At 32.2% G+C, this 19052-nt stretch overlaps 1 protein-coding gene across 2 annotated transcripts in view; it reads right to left on the bottom strand.

Moving 5' to 3' along the window:
* Positions 1-7421: 7421 nt before the first annotated feature.
* The window catches only part of LOC130649135 (uncharacterized), an 88086-nt gene continuing 76455 nt past the window's right edge, over positions 7422-19052 (bottom strand). For both annotated transcript variants that reach the window (XM_057455360.1, XM_057455381.1), the window contains one exon: positions 7422-15359. In XM_057455360.1, the coding sequence (XP_057311343.1) occupies positions 15287-15359 (73 nt within the window). In that variant the 3' untranslated portion in view covers positions 7422-15286. The remainder of the gene's footprint in view (positions 15360-19052) is intronic.

Below are 19052 nucleotides of genomic sequence, written 5' to 3' on the forward strand. Positions count from 1 at the left end.
CTTTTAAATGCCTCGTTTATCGTTTTTACGACTAGAATATATAAAACCTGAGACGAGGTTGTCGACCCTAAATGACAATTATCTTGTATCAACACGAAGAATCGGAAATATATAAGACATTTGTCTCTTTTAAATGCCTTGTTTATCAATTTTAAGGCTAAAATATATAGAACCTGAGACGAGGTTGTTGACCCTAAATGACAATTATCTTGTATCAACACGAGGAATCTCAAATATATGAGACATTTGTCTTTTTTAAATGCCTTGTTTATCAATTTTAAGGCTAAAATATAAAGAACCTGAGACGAGGTTGTCGACCCTAAATGACAATTATCTTGTATCAACACGAAGAATCGGAAATATATAAGACATTTGTCTCTTTTAAATGCCTTGTTTATCAATTTTAAGGCTAAAATATATAGAACCTGAGACGAGGTTGTTGACCCTAAATGACAATTATCTTGTATCAATACGAAAAATCGCAAATACATGTCACTTTGAAATGCCTCGTTAAGCAATTTTACAACTAAAATATATAGAACCTGAGACGAGGTTGTTGACCCTAAATGACAATTATCTTGTATCAACACGAGGAATCTCAAATATATGAGACATTTGTCTTTTTTAAATGCCTTGTTTATCAATTTTAAGGCTAAAATATAAAGAACCTGAGACGAGGTTGTCGACCCTAAATGACAATTATCTTGTATCAACACGAAGAATCGAAATATATAAGACATTTGTCTCTTTTAAATGCCTTGTTTATCAATTTTAAGGCTAAAATATATAGAACCTGAGACGAGGTTGTTGACCCTAAATGACAATTATCTTGTATCAATACGAAAAATCGCAAATACATGTCACTTTGAAATGCCTCGTTTAGCAATTTTACAACTAAAATATGTAGAAACTGAGACGAGGTTGTCGACCCTAAATGACAATTATCTTGTATCAGCACGAAGGATCGCAAATACATGAGACATTTGTCTCTCTTAAATGCCTTATTTATCAATTTTAAGGCTACAATGTACAGAAGCTGAGACGAGGTTGTTGACCCTAAATGACAATTATCTTGTATCAACACGGAGAATCACAAATACATGAGACATTTGTCTCTTTTAAATGCCTTGTTAATCAATTTTAAGGCTAAAATATATAGAACCTGAGACGAGGTTGTCGACCCTAAATGACAATTATCTTGTATCAACACGAAGAATCGCAAATACATGAGAAATTTGTCTCTTTTAAATGTCTTCTTTATCAATTTTAAGGCTAAAATATATAGAACCTGAGACGAGGTTGTTGACCCTAAATGACAATTATCTTGTATCAACACGAGGAATCTTAAATATATGAGACATTTGTCTCTTTTAAATGCCTCTTTTATCGTGTTTACGACTAGAATATATAAAACTTGAGACGAGGTTGTTGACCCTAAATGACAATTATCTTGTATCAATACGAAAAATCGCAAATACATGTCACTTTGAAATGCCTCGTTTAGCAATTTTACAACTAAAATATGTAGAAACTGAGACGAGGTTGTCGACCCTAAATGACAATTATCTTGTATCAGCACGAAGGATCGCAAATACATGAGACATTTGTCTCTCTTAAATGCCTTATTTATCAATTTTAAGGCTACAATGTACAGAAGCTGAGATGAGGTTGTTGACCCTAAATGACAATTATCTTGTATCAACACGGAGAATCACAAATACATGAGACATTTGTCTCTTTTAAATGCCTTGTTAATCAATTTTAAGGCTAAAATATATAGAACCTGAGACGAGGTTGTCGACCCTAAATGACAATTATCTTGTATCAATACGAAGAATCGCAAATACATGAGAAATTTGTCTCTTTTAAATGTCTTCTTTATCAATTTTAAGGCTAAAATATATAGAACCTGAGACGAGGTTGTTGACCCTAAATGACAATTATCTTGTATCAACACGAGGAATCTTAAATATATGAGACATTTGTCTCTTTTAAATGCCTCTTTTATCGTGTTTACGACTAGAATATATGAAACTTGAGACGAGGTTGTCGACCCTAAGTGACAATTATCCTGTATCAATACGAAAAATCGCAAATACATGGCACTGGTCACCTTGAAATGCCTCGTTTATCAATTGTACGGCTAAAATACATAGAAACTGGGACGAGGTTGTTGACCCTAAATGACAATTATCTTGTATCAATACGAAATATCGCAAATACATGTCACTAAAATATGTAGAAACTGAGACGAGGTTGTCGACCCTAAATGAGAATTATCTTGTATCAACACGAAGAATCGCAAATACATGAGACATTTGTCTCTCTTAAATGCCTTATTTATCAATTTTAAGGCTACAATGTATGGAAGCTGAGACGAGGTTGTTGACCTAAATGACAATTATCTTGTATCAACACGAAGAATCACAAATACATGAGACATTTGTCTCTTTTAAATGCCTTGTTAATCAATTTTAAGGCTAAAATATATAGAACCTGAGACGAGGTTGTCGACCCTAAATGACAATTATCTTGTATCAACACGAAGAATCACAAATACATGAGACATTTGTCTCTTTTAAATGCCTCGTTTATCTATTTTACGACTAAAATATATGGAACCTGCGACGAGGTTGTTGACCCTAAATGACAATTATCTTGTATCAACACGAGGAATCTCAAATATATGAGACATTTGTCTCTTTTAAATGCCTTGTTTATCAATTTTAAGGCAAAAATATGAAGAGCCTGAGACGAGCTTGTCGACCCTAAATGACAATTATCTTGTATCAACACGAAGAATCGGAAATATATAAGACATTTGTCTCTTTTAAATGCCTTGTTTATCAATTTTAAGGCTAAAATATATAGAACCTGAGACGAGGTTGTCGACCTTAAATGACAATTATCTTGTATCAACACGAAGAAACGCAATTATATGAGACATTTGTTTCTTTTAAATGCCTCTTTTATCGTTTTTACGACTAGAATATATAAAACTTGAGACGAGGTTGTCGACCCTAAGTGACAATTATCCTGTATCAATACGAAAAATCGCAAATACATGGCACTGGTCACCTTGAAATGCCTCGTTTATCAATTGTACGGCTAAAATACATAGAAACTGGGACGAGGTTGTTGACCCTAAATGACAATTATCTTGTATCAATACGAAATATCGCAAATGTCACTTTGAAATGCCCCGTTAAGCAATTTTACAACTAAAATATATAGAACCTGGGACGAGGTTGTCGACCTTAAATGACAATTATCTTGTATCATCACGAAGAATCGCAATTATATGGGACATTTGTTTCTTTTAAATGCCTCGTTTATCGTTTTTACGACTAGAATATATAAAACCTGAGACGAGGTTGTCGACCCTAAGTGACAATTATCCTGTATCAATACGAAAAATCGCAAATACATGGCACTGGTCACCTTGAAATGCCTCGTTTATCAATTGTACGGCTAAAATACATCGAAACTGGGACGAGGTTGTTGACCCTAAATGACAATTATTTTGTATCAACACGAAGAATCGCAATTATATGAGACATTTGTTTCTTTTAAATGCTTCGTTTATCATTTTTACGACTGAAATATATAGAACCTGAGACGAGGTTGTCGACCCTAAATGACATTTATCTTGTATCAATACGAAAAATAGCAAATACATGACACTCGTCACTTTGAAATGCCTTGTTTATCAATTTTAAGGCTAAAATATATTTAACCTGAGACGAGGTTGTTGACCCTAAATGACAATTATCTTGTATCAACACCAAGAATCGGAAATATATGAGACATTTGTCTCTTTTAAATGCCTCGTTTATCAATTTTAAGGCTAAAATATATAGTGTATATATAGTGTATGGTGTTAACGTTTGCAAGGTGGTGGGCCAAATTTCTTGAGTGGCCGAATTTAGGCCGGGGCAGGAACAATCGGTAAGGTAATTTTAGGGAATGATCAATTATTACGTCAGCTGACTACGCGAGATGCTTGTTTTTAAAATAATTAAACTTTTTTTCAAAAATGCCTCTTTCTTTATGGCCGGCCGACCAAGCGAACCCTTTCGGAACCCTCGAAATGAGCAAAACTAAAAATTTTTATGTTCCCCTTAAACCCCTACATTCTTTAGTCATAGATACATATATGCATACTACCTTAGCAATGATGTTTCAAAAAAAATGTCGAATGTCGTATTGCACATTTAACATTGAAATTTTATATACGTCACTAATACAAATGTATAGCCAATAAGCGTGGAAAGTTTGGTAAGCATATCTTTTCTGTAGACATCCTCTATTTGTCGCCGGTTCTTTACAACGTCGTCAGACAAAATCAGAAAATAAAGAGCAAGTTAATAGAATATGGGCGAGAATGCCATGATCAAGCATCCAGAAGGCTGGGTAAGGTAGAAGATTCAATAATGAAAGTTAATCGTGCACTTCACGTACCCTAAACTTACAATTTTATATTATTAAAAGCAGGTAGACGGGTAGATAGGGCTTGCTGCATAGGGGAGTGTTTCCTGCTTTAGGGTAGCTAGCTATATACTTTTGACTGAAAAATATTTATTATATACTTGAGCAGTCGACAACACTTCAGGGCAGGATTTGGATAGCAAATCAAGAAGTTGTTCATTTTTTTGCTTGTGACTTAAATATATACTTAGCTATATGAACGCTGGGTAAACATACAACAGCAAAACAAAAATTAATCTAGCGCAATTCAAAATACAACGTATATACTGTCTACAAACAGCATAACAAATTTTCTTGCACATCAGCAAGAAACGTTCTGGAACGAAAAACTTCCAGTAGCCTGAATACCATCAACTTCGCTATATATAATCAGACAGTATTAAAGATTTCGCCTGAGGTAACGGAAATCACTTTATCATATAACCTAGAGTTAACAACTATCGATGATGGAAACGAATCAGATTTTTCTTTTCAAAATTTATAATTTCTCATACCTTAACTCTATTTAATATTTTTTAGGAACGTTTTACGCAGCATTATTTTTCTTAATTTTTAAGCAGCTCCCTATCTTATGGTCACTTACTTCATCATGACATTTGTTTAACGTAACTTCTGTTGTGGACTATGGAAATAAGTATTTGGTCAAAATTCTACGAGGGTAAAAGTCGCTGCGCCTTTACCTTACTCAGAACAGTTGAGCTGATTATTCTGGCAGGCGAGTATGTGAGTAAAATATTCATATTTCAACCGACTAGAGCCAGAGCATGTCATGTGTAAGTTGAGAAAACAGAGAGGAGGCAAGTGAACGAATTACAAACAATCCCCTACATCTGTGCCTGTGTCTGCTATGAAAGACAGCCCGAGTGGTAATCTTCTTTGTATAGCGCACGATAGACATTTTTTATATATAATTAATTAATCCTCAGTTTGGTAAAAATGCGCTTAAAAAGATCAGACATTAAAATCTGTTATGTGGTCACTCGCTGTGAGGCTGAATTTTTATCATTCTAGACAATCAATAGGGGAAATATTGTTCATAATATTCATCTTGCTTACTAAAGACTAACCAACGAATTTTCCAACAAACTCCCGAAGTTACTTTTTTTTCTTTTCTTTTTACACTAAAATAACCATGTCTTATATATTTTAGATTGCGCAACCAGTAGCTACAAAACGTTGGCGATAGTAATAAGTAGATAAACATTCTATACTTGTTACATATAGTTATCATCAATCTCATAAAAATATATACTCCCTCCCTGCCTTACCTATTAGTAAGAACTAATAGGTAAGGCAGGCAAGGTCATTATCAAATGAAAAGCATAAGAAAGAAATTAAACTCAAAACTATGGTTCCCTCAAGTAAGTGACCATTGTACCGGTGTCCGCTATAACGTATGTTTTCGATATAAGGTTTCATTGTATTTTACAACTAACCCTGCAAGTGTTTAAAATCAAATGTAATTACCGAGTCTTGGTCCTGGTAGATTTTTTAAACCAAAAACCGGAAAACAAAATAAATGATTCGTTTAATCATGGAAATGCAGGTGAAAAAAATAAGCAATGATCAAAGCTCTTCTCTTTGTAGTCCGATTGTGACGTCATTATGTTGCTCAAAGTTGCTCTACGTAGGCAAAACGGCTGGGGTTTTTTCAGCCTCCATACACCCGTCTATGCTCTTAGCAACTTTATTTCGGATGGATGTACAAATCCAGAGTCAAAACTCAATATTTTACCAATTTGTTGATAACTTGAAAACGTTACTTTAAGTTCCGTAACAACATTTTGTCGCTGAGCAACATAATGGCGTAAAAACAACCTTGGTGTTTCCTGCAGGAGTTCTTTTTCAAGATGGCGATCAGTTTTGCAAGCAAATTGCTTTTCCTTTATAATTGTATTTTTTCATAAATGGTAATTTATATTCATGTTGTAAATTTTAAGTTGCTTCAAGTAAACTTTAAACAACGTTCGCAGTAAGAAAACAGACTTTCTAATTGCTTTATTTTTTTCAGTAGTAATTTCTATAAATCCCGACCAATTAAAGGGACAGTCTTATCTTTTTTGGTTCAGGTTAAATCTGTTTAAAAATCAATTAAGAATAAGCTATACTTTAGAAATATATTTCTAGTAGAGATAATGTTTTCAACTGACCAGTAATAAGAACAGTGTATTCTATGAATGCTTTCCAGATGACTATATCTTAAACGTTTTTTGCGCATATTGTATGCCATATAAGTAAAAACGCTCTATCACATGGCCACCAGTCCATAATCTACTCAGATGTTTCAAATTGTTTTTTTTGATTTAATATAGTAAATAAGAAACGTGCAAGTCGTACATAAAGCTATTAGTAATAGGATTTAAGGATGTAATTTGTTGTGTAAATTGATAGATGTATCAAAACACAAGGATTTTATTAAAACCAATTAAGATTACACATGATAAGGATCAAATAGAATTCCTTATCTGATAAATTAAGGTTTTGTTGCTTAATATTTACTGGTTGACCTATACTCAACACTTTAATAACAAGTTAAACGTAGACTAGGTTGAGGTTAGATCTCTTATCTTGAAGTACACAGCATTTTACAGCACAATTTTGGCAAATAGCCTTTAAAGTTACGAACGCATTACACTATATAATAAAAGAGACAAAAACAGACGTTTACACCTAGCCACTTACGCGAACCTTTGGGTTTTGCAGATTGCAGGAAGGGACCTTTGCATTTATAAGAGGTAAAAAAGGATTGGGCTTTGGGTGTGACCCCAACATGGGATTTTCACTCGGAAAATTTAACTATATTTGTCGTTCTCGCATTATATGTTTTTTGAAAGTCGATCAAGTTCATACTTCTGTTAAACAAAGCAAACTACACACATTATTACACTGATCAGACATTTATTACAACTAGAATTGTTTTGAAGTCCAAATTAGGACAGATTAGGGTTCTTCAGTCTAACGTGTCTGAAAAAATGGAAACAAATATCTCTTTATTTTTTATTAAAACCTGTAGTATCTAAACATTAAATTCAGCTAGGATTCTTGTGCCTAGATTAAATACCCAGTGCAGTAATTTCCGATTTGGAGAAAGCTCTCGACTTATCATCGTTTTATGATTCTTTTCCCGCTAGTATTAGGATTTGCAAATTGTCCTCTTTCGAAAAATTAATTCTATGCAGTTTCAATTTACAGTCGAACTCGAACTTCGGCCTTTGCACTCGTCTATTTCCGTGTACTCGGTACTAGTCGATATGCCCGCAGAAAAATCCACTTCGGCAGAAGGACAACGCAAAAGATCATTAATTTGAATTTGGTTGCACGATGCTTCCATTGTGTTATGCTGTTCGAAATATTCGGCGAAATGTTAAAGGGATAAAGAGTTACAAAAATTTAGCGATTAGTAAAGCTCATATTTCTTAGTCTTAATCCGAATAAACCATCACTGAAAGTATCTATGATATCAGCTTTACAGTCGCTTGTATCATCATGGAGCAACGTCAACCAAACAACAACAGTCAGGTGTGTCAAAAATCTATTTCTTATTCATATAACGTTACTTCATTTTTTTATTTCATGCTAATTTAGAAACACAATTATAACGAGAACGGACAGATTTGTGGAATTTTTTAGATCGTCACCATAAGCAATAAAGATACCAGTTCCTACCGAAGTAACACAAAGCTCACTTTGCGATATATTTTTTTGTCTACTTTTCAATGCTTACAGCGGACCATAAGCAACATACCTGGTTGGGATTCTTTGATTAGATCAAAAACTTTAAACTGTACTAATTATTGTCTACAGCAGAAGTTTTAACCATTACCGCACTAAATCAGAAGGGGAAAAACAACTACTGATGATGGTACAATGTTCCGTCCTGTGATCATATTCCAGGGGAAAATAACAAAAAACGCTTGAAAAACTTCGTATCCCAGATTTATTTATTGTAAGAACACAGGCAAAAGCGTTAATAGACAAAAAGCCGATAAATGTTTGGTTGGAAGATATTTAGGTAAAACTTATTAAACTAATGTCAGATTCAAAGTTCGCAAAATGGCTATTTGCACTAATTAAATGCCGTGCTGAATTGGAAAAATTACTACTGACAAGAGAGAATACTGGCCAAGTGATGCTGTTTAGACATTTCCATGGATGCTATGTGCAGGCATGTGGACTAACTAATATTGTGAAAGACTTTCCCCTAAGGATGAATAGGTGGATTGTGAGCCACTTCAGCACAGCAGTTCAGCAGTAATGAAAAAGCGTTCTATTTTTTATCAATTCATGTCCCTTTTAAGGAACAAGATGTTACTAAAAAATATGTTCTGAAGTATTTTTCCAGTATTCAAAACAATGTACATCGAGCATGACAATGAAGATAATCCCCCCTGCATAACATAAGTACAATCACGTGGTAATTTACATTTCACTTTATATGACTAAAACCCAGTATAGCACCATTCACCACTAGTCTAAATGAAGAAAAACGAAAGTAAAGTTGTGTGTAAATGCTATAAAATTATTTTGACTATGCTATAACGAGAAGTACATTATAATAACTTGATCACTTGAATACTTATTTTAAGTAATTTCATACTGTTTCCACTATAAAACAATGTAGAATAATATGAAATATACTTTAGTGTTGTTTGTTCGAAATCAAATGCAGTTACATTAAAAGACACGTTGGTAAGACATAGAAGGAAGATTTCTCTTCACCTAGGAGTTTCCACTTCCCCGAGAAGCGTGAAAAAGTGAAAAATAGCTGAAAATATTTTAAACAAACGAAAACGCCTTGCATATTTCATAAATCAGCATCATTCTACCTGTTCTACTTATTCTACATTCGCTTGAGTGGAAACCCGCCTTTATACAACGTAATCGCATCGTTTATAAGATCAAACTTGATGTAGGCGCATGTTTTTACAGTTTAGCTTCACTTAAGAAAACATTTCTTCTAAGATAACTGTTCAAACTTGGTTTCTTTAATCTCACCGTGGAAAGAAATATTGGAAAAAGAGTATTTCAGAATATAACCCAAACGATTGTTTAATCTTGTTAAGACTAAAAACTTTGTAAGCATTTTCATATTTAGCTAACGTAGTTTGATGAAATATGATTTTTACGTCATGCTAAAATAGAGGAAACATAAAGAAGTGAATGTTTTCAATGTTAGATTATGTGAAACACAATACCATCCGCTAGAATTATTTTATGATATCTCACAGTCGAAATAAAAGCTGGAAGGTTTCATATAAATAATGAATGACTTACCCAAGATACTCCACAGCAACTCCAGCAAAATCTATTGCATCCATACGTGATTTTATTACCTTTTCATAATACAGACCTCGAGTCTACCATTACAGAAGCACCAAACAGTGACAATACGGTTAAGGAAAGTAACAACGACTTCATCTTTATGCTTGCCAAATCAAGTCCAGTTTATAATCAAGTCCAGGAATGGAAAACGTATATTAATATGATGAAAAAGTATGGAAAAATTATATTTACCAGTTTCACCTTACTCTTCTGATCCCTGGTTAGAAAACTTTCTAACTTAATTATTTTTCCTTTAAATATTCTTCTTGAAACTCTTTAAATTACATCAAAAGATCGTTTCCTGACAAAATTGTTATTAAATTAACTGCCAATCTTATCGCGCCTATATGATAACATCTTACCAACAACAAGGACAAAACTGTATCGTAAGGCCTTCATTAGTATTTCAAAAGACTGAGGCAAGGATATATAAAGTTGCAGCGAATTGCTATGGTAACCAATTAAAAACCTGCCGTTGTCTAAGTAGTCAGCGTCAATACTTTAAGCATTCTTCCTTTGTTAAATTGTGAATAATATTTTTCGTCAAGTTGGTCATTCTTTACATCTCGCTTGTTGTGGAAAAATTACTTCACAAGTATTTTAAATTTACGTAACATTTTTTCGTCTAGGGTGATGGTTTCCATTAATGTTTACATTTGAAGAAAAAACTGATTCAAGATCAAAGAAGGAAAAAAAGGAGGCTGGCTTTGACTTGATTGCCGAATTTCATTATTATGGAAGTAATAAGCAAGTCAAACCATGTAAACAAAATGTTCCTGCTCAATGCTTAGGTTTTTTGGAGAATACACGAGTTCACAGCTTTGTTTCTTTTATTACAAAGCTCTTACTGAGAACACTGTTTGCAGTTCTTATTAGGCGCTTGGGTGTTCAACGGCGTTTTTAGACACGACGTTTCGACGTCGGGTTTAGTCTCCCGGCTAGTCCTGTTTCAATACGAAAAATCGCAAATAAATGACACTCGTCACTTTGGAATGCCTGTTTATCAATTCTGCGGCTAAAATATATATGACCGGGGACGTTGTTGACTCTCAAACCTGTCCCCCCTAAGTCCAACTTTATTACAGTCGAATGTTAATCGAGAATTTAAAATATTATACCAGTTATAACGCCTTTCAATGTGTTCTATAATGGGCTGTCGAAGAGTGTCAACAAATTTTCTGGACCAATAGAAGAAATATTAGATTAAGGCGTATTAAACAAAAGTCAATTAAAGTAATACTGGTAACAAAAACAATATGTCTGCCTGGAAGTGTCAGGAATTCCGTACAAAATTACCGTGATTTTACTCAAAAACTATAGAATAATTAAGGTTTTAAAAAAAATAACGGAGTGTCTCTTAACTCCTACAATGAAGAGCTTCTAAAAGCAAATACGAGCTATGGCAACAAAAGACGTCTATTGTTTCACTGTTTTATTAAATATTTTAGTTTTGAGTTAGTTTTCTTTGATGTACCGCTGCTATTTCTCAACTTATTAATCAACTTATTAAACTCTGCTTGAAACAGAAACTTATTAGTAAAAGTCAGAAAGAGACTTTGACCGTAACATTAACACCACCAAGTTAAAAATTTATACACACAAATTCATTGATGCTGAAAATGATCTTAAAGTCAAAACAATAAACTGCTAAAACTTAAAAGAAAAAAATTCGGGAAATGTGTATTACAGTGAAGCCGCTTCAGTGATCAAGGTGTTATTTATCCGCAGTTGGTGAACTTAAAATTTTAAATCACAAACCGGACTATTTCAGCTTTAATTTAGACAGGATTGTAAGTGACCGTTCTTTTTTGCTTTATGATTTGTTTTGTTTTTATCACAAGAAAAACCAGCGATTTTCGAATGTTATGCGTTAATACTGGCAGTTGCACTGAGTCTACAAGCTTTATAATTTGCATGTTTATATAAATTTTGATCCTGAGTTCAAATACGCCAAATATTTTTTTTAAAAGCGATCGAAAATTTTAGGCTTGTTAACTCAAATCTAAGATATTTTGATATCTTGTTGTGAAACATAAAAAAGTGCTGACTAAAAGCTTAATCGATATTTAGCCTAAAATGATAATGAAAAGTCCATCTGGTTTGTAACTTTCCCAGGAAAGGCACACATTTTCTTTTTCTCCACCTGTATTTTTTATCTGCGTTGTGTATCTTTTACCTTCGAGATTAAAACTCTCCAACAGGAACAAATCATACTTTTAAATTTATCCTCGTCAAACAAATAATAGTTTTATGACGCAATTTACCGTTTGGAATCATAATAATGTGGTTCAGTTGGATTTCTTGGTGGTTGTACAAGTGAGATATTATTTCAAATTAGTATTATGACCATTGTGATCTGATCAAATCAAGCTGAATCTAGATCTCTTTCAAATGTCTTAATTTAACTTAACCCTTGACATATAATTTGGATTTTATTTGAAAAAAAAAACGAAAAGCAGAAGGCACATGCTCAGATCGCCATTTTCTATTTCAAAGTTGACTATTCTGTTCTGTAAAAGAAGTCCCCATCTGTCTTTTTAGCTAAGAAATGCCAGTTTTGTTTACATCATTGAGTGCTGAATATTATTTATCTTAAACTTACTTATTTTGTCTCAATACAGTCAAGAATTTTCAGTAAAAATGTTAAAAAAATGTAGATATCAATTTGTGGAACATACTTATTTATTTGTTGTCAAAGTAGTCATTTTAAGAATTAAACATAAAATAGTTTCATGTTCAACTTTTCTTTAAAATACAGCAAAACATTATATTTTTGAATATGTTTTGTGTGTGTTTTAGAAATGATCCGAACATTTCCAAAAAAGGACACAATGTACAATCTGTAGCATATTCTCTTCAAAAAGTCATAAATGTAATAAATAAAAAATAAAATTTTAGGGTGTATTAAATCTGTACTATGTACAGACATGAGTGATATTTTTGAAAAGTAGGTTTTAAAGTCTTTTTGTGCTTTTTTTTTGCTTAGTGTGTAAATAATAACAGAAAACCAAATGGTCCGAAGATGACCTTTTGCTTAGTCGCATGCTTTCTTTTTTTATTTTTTATCTTTTCCCTTGTAGATCTATTTTAGGTGTTTTATGGAAGTTATAAAAGACAAACAAAGCTATTTTTAGAACTTTTCTAAATTTAATTTACCAGCCATTTCGTGGCACCACGGCAATAACAAATTGGAAACAGTATTGTTGGTTTTTTGACTTCATATTTTTCTGTAAGAACTGAATAAACGGTAATAACCCATTAGGAGAACTTGTTCACTGTTTTTTTTCTTTTTGTGTTATTTGATTAAATTCAAATTTTTACTTTATATTTTTAGGTTTTTATAACGCACATGATGCATGGGGTTAACCCAGTCTCTTCTCTGGACATCTTAGGTTTAATTGTTTGAACGGAATCAATATAAAGAAACTAAGAACCCCTGGACGAGATTCACATCAAACCTGTCCTCCTAACTCCAACTTTATTACAGCCGAATGTTAATCGAGAATTTACAATATTATACCAATTATAACGCCTTTTAATCTGTTCTATAATAGATTGTCGAAGTGTGTCAACAAATTTTCTGGACCAACAGAAGAAATCTTAGATTAAGGCATAATAAACAAAAGTCAATTAAAGTAATACTGGTAACAAAAATAATATGTCTGCCCGGAAGTGTCAGGCATGCCGTACAAAATTACCGTGATTTTACTCAAAAACTAAAGGATAATTAAGGTTTTAAAAAACAACAAATAACGGAGTGTCCCTTAACTCCTACAATGAAGGGCTTCTAAAAGCAAATACGAGCTATGGCAACAAAAGAGGTCTATTGTTTCACTGTTTAATTAAATATTTTTGGCGTGTGTCATTTGTGTTAAGTTGTTTGAGTATTGTGAAAGTTGTTTTTAAAAGCACAAGTTAAAACATTTTGTATATTTCTGTTAAATAGTTTTAAAAATACTTCCAGTATAGATCTTACGACGTTAAATATCAATTATATTTAACCCTTCACGTTATACTTGGTTTGGAAAAGTAAATTCATTGTTTTACAGAACAGAAAGCCATATATTGCATTTACTTCAAATAAAGACTGTCTGATAATAAGTGTAGCGTTGCAGAAAGAAACATAACAGGGAACAATTTCAATCTTGAAAATACTCGATTGATTGTGCTGTAAGTAAATTATTATTTCGGCTTATTATTACTTCCTTCGTAAGTTGATCGAATCATTTTTAAAACTTTTCTATTATTCTGGGTGCGGTGCAATTTCGTTCATTCTAAGTTTATTGTTTGGTGATCATGCTGAATTTTGAAGGGGTATACTTCTCGATTCTTTATTTCTTTTTTCACAAAATAACAGTTGAATACATTTTATTAGCTCGTAGTGACATGTCACAGAATGCCATTTCACATTATCTATCGACTTTTCTTCAACACCTTATTATCAAATTCTATATCGGGCTAGAAATTTACATGTATAGGCGAGAATTAGATCTAACTACGCGCGAGACTTGATAAAGAAGAAATCGAACTTTAAACGAAGTTATATTATTCTTTCAATTTTTTTATCTTAAAAATGATCATGAAGTAAAAAGAATTTTTTTAATATACAACGAAAGAAAATTGCTATTTTGAATTTTTTTAATGTTAGACTCGGTCCACGAATGCTCGAAAAACGTTGCAGAGTTAGTTCAACCCGAAATCTGGTAAACCCTGCACTAAATTTTAAATTTCAAAATAGGAAAGTATTAAAAAAATGTATTTCTACTAAAATTCTGGATTTCTGATTTTCAATTAAATTTGAAATCAAATGGTCGTAAGGGTACACACGTTACATATTGTATGAATTACAAGATTTTCTATGATACGAAAATCAAGAATACAAATATAGGGAATAACAGATTATCGTAATTTTTCTTAAAATTATACAATAACTATAAACTTTTAATGACAACAAATAACGGAGTGTCTTAAAGCTCCTACGATGAAGAACTTCTAAAAGCAAATACGAGCTATGGCAACAAAAGAAGTCTATTATTCCACTGTTTAAACAGATATTTTATTACTGGACAAACGCTGGCGTGTCCTTTGTTGTTTGAGTATTGTGAAAGATATTTTTGAAAACACAAGTTAGAAGAGAGAGTTTTGTATATTTTTGGTAAATAATTTTAAAAAATAATTCCACGACAGAGTTTATGTAAGGGGGAATAATTACGACCTAAAATATAAAATAACTTTAACCGTTTACTATATACTTGGTTTGGAAATGTAAATTTATTGGTTTACAGAAAGCTATATATTGCATTTGCTTAAATAAAGGCTGTTTGTTGCAAAAGCTTATCTGTTATTGTGGGTGTGATGCAATTTCGTGTATTCTAGGTTTCTAATGTTTGGTGGTTATGCTGAATTTTGGAGGGGTATACTTTTAGATTCATAATCTCGATTCTTAATTTCTTTTTTCACAAAATATTAGTTTTATTCAATTTATTGGCTCGTAGTGATATGACACAGAGTGCACTTTATTTGTCATGCATCGTAATGTAAGCATCGATCTAAACAATATAAGAAATTGCACAAATGTTGAATTCAAAAGCTATGCATCCTTGTGCATAAATAATCCTGTCATTGACATGAATATTTATGCATGGGAATGCAGATAATTTTTTTAAATTTTATGCTGATTCACACGAAATTAATTTTTTATTCATTTTGTAAATTACTTGCATATTTTTAAACCTTACTTAACTGTGTGAAATCACTGTAAAAATGAAATCACTCTTTTCTTATTAGAACGCGTGGCGAGGTTTGCTCTTAACAAAAGTTTAATCCCGAGCATTTGAAGTAATACTGTTCACCAATAATATACTGAAAAATCTCACTCAGCAGTAATAAATAAGATACTTGAAATATTTTTATTTTTAGAAGTGAAATGGCTTTATCAAAAGTTGAGCTTGCTGCAATGTTGGAATGCAAGATTTGTTTGGACACCTATCATCAGCCTAAACAACTGAACTGCGGACATACTTATTGTCAAGCGTGTCTAGATAGTATTTTAGTGTTTATGGAAGATGGTAGTGCTGAACTGCCTTGTCCAGTAAGATGTACTGAAAAGACAACAATAACTCACGAACAAACAACATCCTCATTAATGAAAGTGTTTGCGTTAACTGTCATTTTGGACAAAGTGTAAGTTAATTGTATGCACATAATACTGAAAGACGCTCATTTTGTACTTCTCTCAGTAATTGTAGGAATGTTTATTGTAGACAAATGCGCATGGAAATAAATGCACATAACATAAATAGACATAATTTAAGAAAAAGTTTTTAGTTCCTAACATTTCAGTTCGTTTGGATGTGAACAAAAAAATAAATTTTCAAATCTGAAAGTTCTTCAGGAAAGAATAGCAAACATAGAAAAATGATATTTTAAAGCAGACAAATTTATATCAAATATTTATAATTTATCGTAGGTAACAAGTGTTCAAAATATAAAAACAAAGTAAGAACAATAGCAACTCATGGTCATTATAAAAATTGTATAGCATATGTCAAGAAGCTCACTATAATGGAATATGAGGATATATAATTTGATTATATAGAATTATTATTACTTTATCCATAGGTCACCTGGTAAAAATGTTAAATCTTTATGTCAGCAAAGTAAAGAATGTAAGCAGATAAGCAGCTATTCCTGTACAACATGCAGTTTAAAGATCTGTGAAAAATGTCAAAACCTTCATTCTTGTTCCAACAAATCATATATCAATGTCATTTTCAATCAAAAATTGCAAGAACTTCAACCATTGTGTACGCAACATAACTCGCTTGCAAAATTTGTCTGTATTGATTGTGAAAATTTGTTAACATGTGTTTATTGCAAACACCGACAACATAAGAATCACAGAATCAAAACGATAGATGAATTTGGAGTGGAAGCCAAAAAGTGGTTTCAATCGTTTATCACTTTATTCGATGAAGCAAAAGTGGTGTTGGAAAAGTTAACAAGAAAATACAGTGACGCTCTAACAAATTTAGAGAAAGAAAGGGAAGTATTTGTTCAAAAGTTAAAAGAAAGAAAGTTAAAACGATTAGAAGAGTATCTCAAAATGTTAAATAAAGAAGAAGAAGATCTATTGCGGATATTCGATGAGAAATCTGAAGAATTTAAAGCAAAATTGACTTGTGATGGTTTTGTCGACAGTAAGAAAGTACAAGAATTTGCAGATTACGTTCAAGCTTTTAATTTAAAATCTCATTTTGAGTTGGTTACTGAAAAGTTGGAAATTGAACGACAACTTCGCAGGCTATCCTCGTTTCCAAGAACTATCCCAACATTCAATTCACATCTTCATCAAATGAACAAAGCAGATATTTTGTCAAATCCATTGGGAGAAATAAATATTTCAATAGATGACGTCACCACTGTTGGTGTAGATCCCAATGAATGTTCTGTTTATAGAAACTTCATTGATGAAGTTGAAACCCAACCCAACTATTCCCAATTAACAACTGATCTAATGAACTTAGTTGAAAGTCTGAAAAGTGAGTTTTTCATTTTATTCATTAAAGTTTTAACATAAATTATGTGAATTTAAAAAAAATTTTATTGTATCTTATAGAGTACAAGAAACCAATTGTAAATCCTTCCTCTGGAAAACAACAACAGAAGTAGGTATATTTTAAATCCTCTATGTGGTACTTGTCATCGTCTCTACACATCACCATATTGATCATAATCAGAATTTGTTGTCATTGAACTGTTTTAAATGATTGATATATCATTACAACTGCTTCAATATTTGTCGCATACAATAAAAATGTTTGTACAGCCTGTTTGTTAAATGCTTATACAGATTGATAAAGGTTAAAAGATAGCAGTAATATAATTAACGGTGTTTTTATTTAGTGATGTAAAGCCAAAAAGTTTCCAGCTTGCTGAGAAGCGTTACTCTTTTAAAGGTATGAAGCTTTTTATGTGGCGGAGATAGGTTAATTTTTCTCGACACACAGTAATTGTGGTATTGCTAAAAGACTATTTCTACCTAAAACAGGTTGTATATGCAATAACTTGAGCACAAGTGATATAAAAAAGATCATTTAAAATTTACAATAAAATACACGAAGCTTTTCGTAAATAATCCTTACTTACCTGAAGGTGTAAAGTTTTATTTACAAAAAGGTTGGCATATTTTATTGTAAATTTTATATGTTCTTTTTTTATATAATAATCCTACTATGGCGAAGAAAACAATTTAGTAAGCACAAGTATTATTCCAATGCTATTAATTCTTAACACTCATCAACTTTGAAAGTTTTTCTTGTTGCTGTGTACTGTGCATAGTACTGTTCTATTCTGTTCGCTAGGCTTTGGAAAAAACTTTCTCACCAAAACTTAAATTAATTTAAGATAAAACCGATATGCTGAAAGAGATTTTAGGTTAGAAAGATTGGGGCTAGTTCTCTTGCATTACGCAGAAATTTGACTATTTGTAGTTGTTTGATGATTAACAGTACTTTCAATCCCATTTGTAATCACTTGTAGTTTGCCATAATACTATTATTCCAATTTTCACCACTCGTAACAAAATCCATATTCTTTTTTTTCACTCTTTCCCACGCGCTCCATAAATATTCTTACTCGCTAACCTAATCAAAGTCAGTTTTTGTACTTCCGTTTTTATCCTTAACAACTAATCGTATCACTCATGACTTAAAAAAATAAAAAATAAATTAAAAACTATTTGAGAATCCACATAAAACTCCCGCACTGGATAACTCTTACTAATGATAATTTGTCACTAAACAATCCCCCTGCCCTTCTAGACAATGACTCCTGGCTAATTTCTACTGAATACATGCCATACGAAGCCACTATAATTTTATAAGAACAGGAGCATTTTCTTTCTGGCAAATGCGAATAACAAAAGAACAATTTTAGGTTCAAATCGTTGTTTCTAAAACTAGGGACAACCTGATTTTCGTCGTCAAGTAAGAACAATCCAGCATAGAAATTCTCTTGACCCTGAATAACTTTCTCCCAGAACAATTTTTCTTTAATAATTGTTCCCTGGATAACCTAAAATTTAAGATCTAATATTTTGACAAATTAAGATCTCGTGTACTTCTTTGCTTGAAACAGCATAATGATGTTCTTTTTATTCACAAAAATTTATGTAATATATAACGCGGTGGAAAGGTAAGAAAAGAAAGTTTAGGAGGTAAAGTAAAGGAAGCTTTTTTTTT

This window comes from Hydractinia symbiolongicarpus, chromosome 1 (genome assembly GCF_029227915.1).
Source record: "Hydractinia symbiolongicarpus strain clone_291-10 chromosome 1, HSymV2.1, whole genome shotgun sequence".
Taxonomy (NCBI): Eukaryota; Metazoa; Cnidaria; class Hydrozoa; order Anthoathecata; family Hydractiniidae; genus Hydractinia; species Hydractinia symbiolongicarpus.